Here is an 8,567-nt window from a genome sequence, read left to right as displayed (position 1 = left end):
TCCAAGATCAAAAAATGACAAAAAGGAAGTAATTACATGCTATTCAAATGTTGAAAAATAGTAAGCCTTAAGATATATCTGGGGTAATTAGAGAAATGTTAATAAGGGTGTGAAAACTATTTCAGCCTTGATAATTGGAAGCACACAACTAATATCCCCCCCAAAAAAGAAAAAAAGGAATGAATTATGCAGAGGGATTAATTTGTTTGGCAGAATCCTGTTCTAAAGTATACCCAAAAAAATTATGAGAAAAAATTTGCATCAAAAAAATTTGCAAATTTTTGCTCTTCACAATAGGAGGTTGGTTTCTGAATATACAAAAAGTAGTATGTGACAGAAGCAGAGCATGCATGAGAAGAAATGACATGATTAGCAGATGGCTCAAACCTGATTGGGGAGTAAGACAAGGATGGTGTGATGCTTTTTAATATATTCATGGACAAAACTAAAGAAACATTTATGTAGTGTTTTGATAGAGGCATTAAAGTATTTTGAAAAGGGACTTTGGGCAAGTCACTCACTCTCATCTCAACCCACCTAGAGGGTTGTCATGGAGAAAATAGGAGGAGGAAGGTGTATTATGTATGTTTGTCATCTTGAGTTACTTGTAAAGTAATAAAGGCAGGATTTAAAAAAAATCTAATTAAAATAAAATAAAAAATAAATTTTCTGTGCTTTGTCTAACAGTATTTATTCTAAAAGGGAGCAACCATGTTGGGTTTGCATAGATTGTCCTCAGCTTAAAGCCATTCATTTAGTGACTATTCAAAGTTACAACAGCACTGAAAAAAGTGATTTATGACCATGTTTCACATTTGTGACCATTGCAGCATCCCTATGATCATGTGATCAAAATTCAAACAATTGTGGTGACCCAAGATGATCTGATCACCTTTTGGAACTTTTGACAAGCAAAGTCAATGGGGAAAGCAGATTCATTTAACAACTGTGTTATTACTTAAAAATTAAAAATTGCAGTGATTCACTTAACAACTCTGGCAAGAAAATGGGGTAAAACTCACTTAACTGTCTTAGCAACAGAAATTTTGGGCTATCTGTATGTGAACTACCGCCCCATTTTCTTTGAGTGTATGTGCTTTAGAAATCCAATCTGATTATAAGATTAAGTGATGGACACATAAAATAGTAAGTAGCCAGTGTATGCAGAGTCTTGCAGTCCATCTTGGCTAAGAAATTAGCCAGTGATGGGTATCAAGCCTGGGATCAAAACCTGGACCAACACGATCCTAACAGGGGCCACCAGGACTAATAGTGATTACTACATTGTGCCTTCTTGAAATATACATTATAGTCAGGACAACTGTTTGAATATATTTATAATTACCTCATCATTATTTATTTTTTATAACAGTTGTGTCCAACCCGCAGCCCGCATGCAGCCCCTGGATACCTAGTAATGCAGCTCCACAAGATAACAAAGATGAAAGATAAAAGAAGCCTATGTTGTTGTGTTTTTATGTATATGTTATGTATATACATATAGACATTAACAATATTATATATTTTATATGCAGCCCAAGACAATTCCTCTTCGCTCAAAGCAGCCCAAACAAGCCAAAAAGTTGGAAAATCATGGGGTACTACCGTAACAAAAAAGGATTCTACATACCCATATTAAAGTAAAGGATAACAGCATTAAGCACAAGAAATTACACTTGTATTAGAAACAGCATTTAATTACTATCGTTACTACATTTTTCTAAATACGTCCCACCTTTCCGACTTTCGATGAAACTTCCTAAATCGTGTCAAATGCTCTGAACAAACCAAAATAACGCACAGAGAAACCAGTTCTATATTTCTATCTCTATGTCTTTCTTTCTTTCTTCTTTTTTTTTAATGAGAGCGACTAACTAAATCATACTTGATACGTTCAAATGCAATGAAAGAGGCGGGCTTTACCCAAGAACGACAACTTTCTCCACTAATGGTTAATTCCATGATGGCCAATATGTAAATCTTTTTCGGAGATTGAGCGAGGTGGACGTTTCGGAAAACCAATGAGAGACCTTGGAGTTGAGGAATGGCATGGTCAAGAACCAATGAGAAATCAGAGTTTGAATAGGGTGAATGGAGGAGTAGGGTTAGCCATCGTCGTTGTGAGGTGAAGAAAGACTGTCGGGAGCGATACCTCGAAAGGAGGTCGTGAGCGGCTGACGGAGTAAGCCTTCCCGCCCGCCATGTCGTTGCACGGGAAGCGCAAGGAGATCTACAAGTACGAGGCGCCATGGACCGTCTACGCCATGAACTGGAGCGTCAGGCCTGACAAGCGATTTCGACTTGCCCTAGGCAGCTTCGTAGAAGAGTACAATAATAAGGTGAGCCACCTGGCAGGTCAGTGGGCGAGAACAAGTCATTGTTGAGACCGGCTTAGTGTCAGGTTCCGCACTGCAGCTTTGGGCTTCGTTCAGCGCATCCCAATCGGTCCCCTCCGCCGCCAGCGGCCCAGTTAAAGGCAGCGAGCGTCAAAAAGGGTGGGAGGAGGATCAGAGTGCGCGAGAGGCAGGGCTGCTTCGGGAAGTTTGGTTAGGTTTGCTCTCGGAGCATCTCTGCCCCTTCCCGTTGGTGGTCAGACTGCTGCGCGATAGGCAGGGGCCATTAGGACATTTTGTTGTTGTTGTGTGATGAAGAAAGGAGGAAAAACTTCATCTGCGCACTTTCTGCTGCTCTAGGAAGTGAGAAAGGAATGTATTCATTTTCAATCTTAACAGCTTTAGAAGGTGTTATTGCATTTACACTTGATAAGTCCACGATGTAAAGTTTGCTTGAGATATGCCTATTGCATGTTCCTTCAGTATTTTAGTTAAGTCTTAAGAGCCCTGCTGAATTTATTCAAATAGTGACCAAATGGACTCATTTGGGAAAGTCATGCCTGAACTGGAGGTCTATAACTATTTTCCTTGCTGTTTTTCTACAAGGAGCATTTATTTATAACTTAAATTTACAAGGTTATTTAATTCATGCATTCTGTTTCAGAAAATAGTAAACAGTCATTAGTATTAGTTTCTGTTGTGTCTCCCCTTGACCTTCTTTGTTCCAAAGTAGAGCCCCAGTTACTGTAATCCTTCCTCATATAGGAGGTATTCCACTCTAATATTTGTAGTAGCCCTTTTTTGCACCTTTTCTAATTCTGTAATATCATTTTTAAAATGTGTCCAAAACAGTAGCTAATGTGTGGTTTTACCATAGATTTATATAAAGGGAATATTATACTGACAATTCTATTTTTAGTTCTCCTAATAACTCCAGGTTGGAATTTAACATTTTTATAGCAGCTGCAAACTTGGTTGATATAGTCATTGAGCCATCCGCCTTGACTCCAAGATACTTTTTCTAATCAGTGACATGCATTTTTGGAATTCATTTGAAATTTATGTGCCAACATGCACCCTACATTTATTTGTAGTGAACTGCATTCATCATTCTGAAGCCTATTCATCCAGATTGGAAGGTTGTTTTTGTAGCACATCACAATTACTTTTTGATTTAAAGGCAGATCTAAATAGTTAGGTATGTAATCATTTATGTATTCAGCATGGCAACTTCAATGATCAGCCCTAATTCCAGATAGTTTTTATACAAATAAAAAGTACCAGTCCTTACACTAGTCCCTGAGAAATTTCTTTTTCATGTCTTACAAGTATAATCTTGTTCATTTATTCTTGTTCTCAGTTTTTTTAATTAAAAAAAAACTTGCCTGTCCATAAGAACAGAGGTCTTCAAACGTGCCTGGCTGAGGAATTCTGGGAGTTGAAGTCCACAAGTCATAAAAGGGCCAAGTTTGAAGACCCCTGCATAAGAACATTTGTTGTCCCAAGGCAGCTGAGTTTGCTCAGAAGCCTTTGGTGATTGTTAAAGATTTTCTGAAAGTCCAGGTGTAGAATATCTTTTGGGTTACTCTTCTTGACATTTTCAAAGAAGCTGGAAGATTAGTGAGACAAGACTTCTCTTTGGTTTCTTTTCAGCCAGATTAGTCCTATGTATTATTTTCTCTAACAATTATTTCAATTTTCCTCCCAGAAACAGACCCTAACTTCCTTTATTGCCTCTTAATCTTAGAAAAATTGGAATCACATTTTCCAATCCTTTGTTTAAAAGAATTGTATTATTTTTGTGAAAGATTGGCAATTTTATATTTAACTACTTCAAGAGGTCTTAGATAGATACCATCTGGATATTGGAATTTATTTAGTTTTACTTGATCAGTTTCACTTGTAACCATTTTTCCTTAGCTATGTTGGTCTTTGTTCTGATTTGGAACTTCAGAACATGTACGTGAAAGATGAACTGGAATATGAATGAATGTGTTTGTATGCCCGTCCATGCACATAACACACACAGAGATAGACACACACACACACACACACACACACACACACACATATATATTTTCTTTTTTCTCATAGGTTCAGCTTGTTGGGTTGGATGAAGAAAGCTCTGAATTCATTTGCAGAAATACTTTTGATCACCCCTATCCTACTACCAAGCTCATGTGGATACCAGATACCAAAGGAGTTTATCCAGACCTTTTGGCAACCAGTGGTGACTATCTGCGTGTGTGGAGAGTAAGTAGACCATTTAGAAAATAATTCTTCTCTGCTTTAATTAAGAAAAAAACAGTAGCAGACCTGCTCTTATGAACTACAAAGAAGCATTATACTCAACCTATCCAAGTATAAAAAGTATGGCTTTTGAAGCATGTAACTTGCCCTTTTTCATAGATTTCTCAGAATATTTTCATAATGTACCAGGATATTAGTAAGGCCACAACAGTATCACAAATATGGCACTGTGTTCAACAGACATATGACAATTCAAGAAATCGTCATTTCACCTGTAAGCTCTTCAGTTATCAGTAAAAAGAATGAATTCTTTAGCACTTCATCAGAAATATATTACAAATAATCTGAAAGTCTGCCTTCCCTAATGTAATGATATATGGATTCTTATTTTTTTAGGCTTAAACACTTCTTTGTGCAACTAGAATCTTGATTTTCTTACTACCAGGCCCCAATATGTGCAAGCTGAACAAATATTTCTAACACCATTTTCTTGAGCACAGGTTCTCAGGGCTGCATCCTAACTCCGCTGCTGTTCACCCTGTTGACCCATGACTGTTGTGCTAGGTTTGCCACCAACCATATTGTGAAGTTTGCAGATGATGCAACAATAGTGGGCCTTATTCATGATGACAATGAGGGTGCTTACGGCAAGGAGGTTGAGCGTTTGGTGAACTGGTGTAAGGAAAACAGCCTAGTTTTAAATACAGGAAAAACAAAAGAGATCATTGTTGATTTCAGAAAAGGCAGGCACAGCCACACTTCTCTGTGCATTAATGATTCACCTGTGGAAATGGTTACCAGGATCAAATTCCTGAGTGTGCAGTTAACAAGTAGGCTGGCTTGGTCGCTCAACAGCGAGACACTGCTGAAGCGGGCACAGCAGTGCCTGCATTTTCTATGTTGCATGAGAAAAGCACATCTTCCTTCCCCTGTCCTTAGCACTTTCTACAGAGGGACGATTGAGAGCATCCTGTCATACAGCATCACAGTCTGTTTTACAAGCATCACTGCTTCAGACAGGAAGGCAGTGCAGAGAATGGTGAGGATGGCAAAAAAGATTACCGGCAGTTCCCTCCTTTCCATCCAGGACATAGCACATAAGCGTTGCTTGAGCAGGGTCCGTACGATTGGGACGCTACACATCCTCTTCACGACCTGTTTTCCTTGTTACCTTCTGGGAGGAGGTTCCGTGGTATCTGAAGCAGAACATCCAGATTCAGTCACAGTTTTGTTCCATACAGTATTAACCTTGTGAACTCTAAAGCTTCCTCCTTCCATTATGTATTCAAGATTAATATTCATATGTTACATATGTAAGGGTGTAGGTCTATACATGTGTTGTATACAGTATGTTTAAATGTGTGTTATGTATGCATACACTTTGAGAGCAAGCAACTAAATTTCATTTTTAATGTGTGCCATTGTGCCCACAGTAAAAAAATGACGATAAAGGTTGTTTGTCTGTCTGTCTGTCTTAGTCTATCTATCTATCTATCTTGAAATAGTTCAGCGCAGAAATGCTTGGAACAGTGAGGATTCAACTGTTATTGTATGCCAGATTTGTAACATAACCATCCTCATCCAAAATTATGCAAGGAAGGGCAGACCTGGCTTGCATTACCAAAATCTGAATGGCATGGGAAAGGGGAAGTTCATCTCTCAAAGGTCTACTCACTCACCTCCAGGTTTCCAGTTTGTCCCAGGATGGTGGTGGGTGGTAGCTATTGGCATCCATGAAATTCTGCTAGCGTCAAGGGATACTACTCTAGATAAACATGTGAGAATTTGTTAGTGTGATTATACTTGAAGGGGTCTTTGGGCTTACTGCTGGTATATCACTCCCCCTGTTGCAAAGCAGGATTCCTACTATGGCTACCAAACTGGTATTGGGGAGCTTCAATCTGCCTGTCCTGGCTGAAGGGTCTAGAGCAGCTCAGGAGTTCTTGGTTGCCATGACAGTGCACCTGGCCCAATGTATTAAAGACTCAACACCCATAAAGGATCATATAATACATCTGGTTTTTATCTTGGGGCAGACAGAACATGATCTTAAATGGAGGAGGGATCAAACTTAGCTCCTTGTTGTGGATAGATCATCATGATAGCTATAGAGCTGTGGTGGCGAACCTATGGCACGCGTGCCACAGGTGGCACGCAGAGCCCTCTCTGTGGGCACACGCGCCCTCGCCCCAGTCCTAGGCCTTCAGCTGGGTTTTATAAAACTTTTTCGCTTTAGGCCTCCGCCGCCGGTTCAATCAATCAATTTCAACTTCTTGCGGGGGAAAAAAAGATCTCGCAAAGTTGGAATTGATTGATTGAACTTTTTAGTCCCACCCTGTCTGCCGTTACCACCGCAGCCACACCCACCCAATGGGCCACGCCTACCCGGCACCCAACGATACATAAGTGGGTTTTGGGTTGCAGTTTGGGCACTCGATCTCTAAAAGGTTCGCCATCACTGCTATAGAGTTTCATGTTGCAACTAACCCACCCCTAATGGAGAAGGACTTGTTAGATTGGCCTACTCTGGGCACCAAATGTATCCAGTACATTTTTAGAGTGCCCTTGAGTGAGCTGGTGAGCAGCTCAGTTGAGATCCTGTTGCCCAGTGGAATAAAGAGATAACCAGGGTGCTTGACTAGGTTGCACTGCGGCTGTCTCCCCAAATCCATTCCTTGGTTTATAAGTAGCTCAATGATAAGAAGCAGCAGTAGAGATGCCTAGAGCATCGCTGGAAGCCCCATTTTGAATCTAGATGGACTTTAATTAGAGCTCATGTCAAACCAACACTTGACCATTCTTATTGCATCTGCTGAATGCCCCTAGCAACTCTTTTTAAATTGACTTGTTTCCTTTTAAGGCAAGATGGTCATCTAGAACATCTAAAGGACCAATATGACAAATGTAACTACTCAGATTTTAATAGAATTAGATCCTAATTGGATGGTGGTAAGAGAGGTGATTGCAACTTTGTCCTATGAATTGTTCTTGCATTGATTTCGACCTGTGAGTCCCAAGGAAATGAATATATAATGTCAGCTCTGCACTTTTCATTTGGACCTCGGACCCTCATGCCTCTTGTAAAGTGGCAAATACTAAATTTCAAGCATTAATGCTTCTTGGATTGAAGGAATGTTCCATTACCTCTGTAAAAGATTATAATTTACCTCCTGCTCAACTAATTTGTTGTGGACAAAATAGAGCTTGTGGAGTGCCTCATGTCTTTCTACTCTCTTTGCTTCTTTTTGACATCTCTGAAATCAATTGTGGGAGCTCATCTGTTGTTACAGAATCTGGTATCATAGGTATGCTAATGATGTGCAGCTGCACATCTTGGTTATGGACTGAACAGATGACGCAATAGAAATAGTGATCTAGTAGTACATGGCGGCTGTCAAACTCTGAATAAGGAGGAACAGAGGCAGAGTGGCTTAGATTTTTGTGGATCAAATAATTCCAGAGAAATGACTGTCTGACTCTGAATGGAGTTGATTACCCTGGTCAGAAACAGTTTGCATTTAAGGATCTTGGATTCACAGCTTCTACTTAATCAGATAGCACTATGGAAAGGATAGCTTTTGCACAATTACATTTATAAATGATACATTTGTGAATCAAAAGGCTCTCCTCACAGTTCTCTCATATCTTAGTCACTGTTTGCTTGGATTATCATAATGCTGTATATAGGACTGCTCTTGGAAAGCATCTGGAAGCTATGTCGGATACAATATATGGGTGCCTGGGCAGTGTTGGATATATCTCAATATACTTGGGTGACTCCATTTCTTCAGCAGTTGTTTGTTTGCCACTTGGTCCCCAGAAGAGATTTAAGGATCTTTAAGGTCCTCCATGGCTTCTGATAAGATTATCTGAGGAACCATCTTTTCCCATATTCATCTATTCATGCAATCAGATCTCCTCCAAGATCTGTCTATGCAAGATTGTCATCTGAAACAGGCTAATGCATATTTTTTCATTCTTTCC

The 8,567-nt window shown here is 39.6% G+C and overlaps 1 protein-coding gene across 1 annotated transcript in view; it reads left to right on the top strand.

Moving 5' to 3' along the window:
* The first annotated feature begins 2,080 nt into the window (after window positions 1-2,080).
* DCAF7 (DDB1 and CUL4 associated factor 7) overlaps window positions 2,081-8,567 on the top strand; it is a 30,587-nt gene continuing 24,100 nt past the window's right edge. The window contains exons 1-2 of the mRNA XM_015831508.1: window positions 2,081-2,339; window positions 4,428-4,586. Of these exons, the coding sequence (XP_015686994.1) occupies window positions 2,202-2,339; window positions 4,428-4,586 (297 nt within the window). The 5' untranslated portion in view covers window positions 2,081-2,201. The remainder of the gene's footprint in view (window positions 2,340-4,427; window positions 4,587-8,567) is intronic.

The sequence above is a fragment of the Protobothrops mucrosquamatus genome, unplaced genomic scaffold, assembly GCF_001527695.2.
Source record: "Protobothrops mucrosquamatus isolate PMUCROS unplaced genomic scaffold, P.Mucros_1.0 scaffold_257, whole genome shotgun sequence".
In the NCBI taxonomy this organism is placed as follows: Eukaryota; Metazoa; Chordata; class Lepidosauria; order Squamata; family Viperidae; genus Protobothrops; species Protobothrops mucrosquamatus.
Note: the sequence above shows the minus strand (reverse complement) of the source record. Positions and strands in the feature narration are given on the sequence as shown.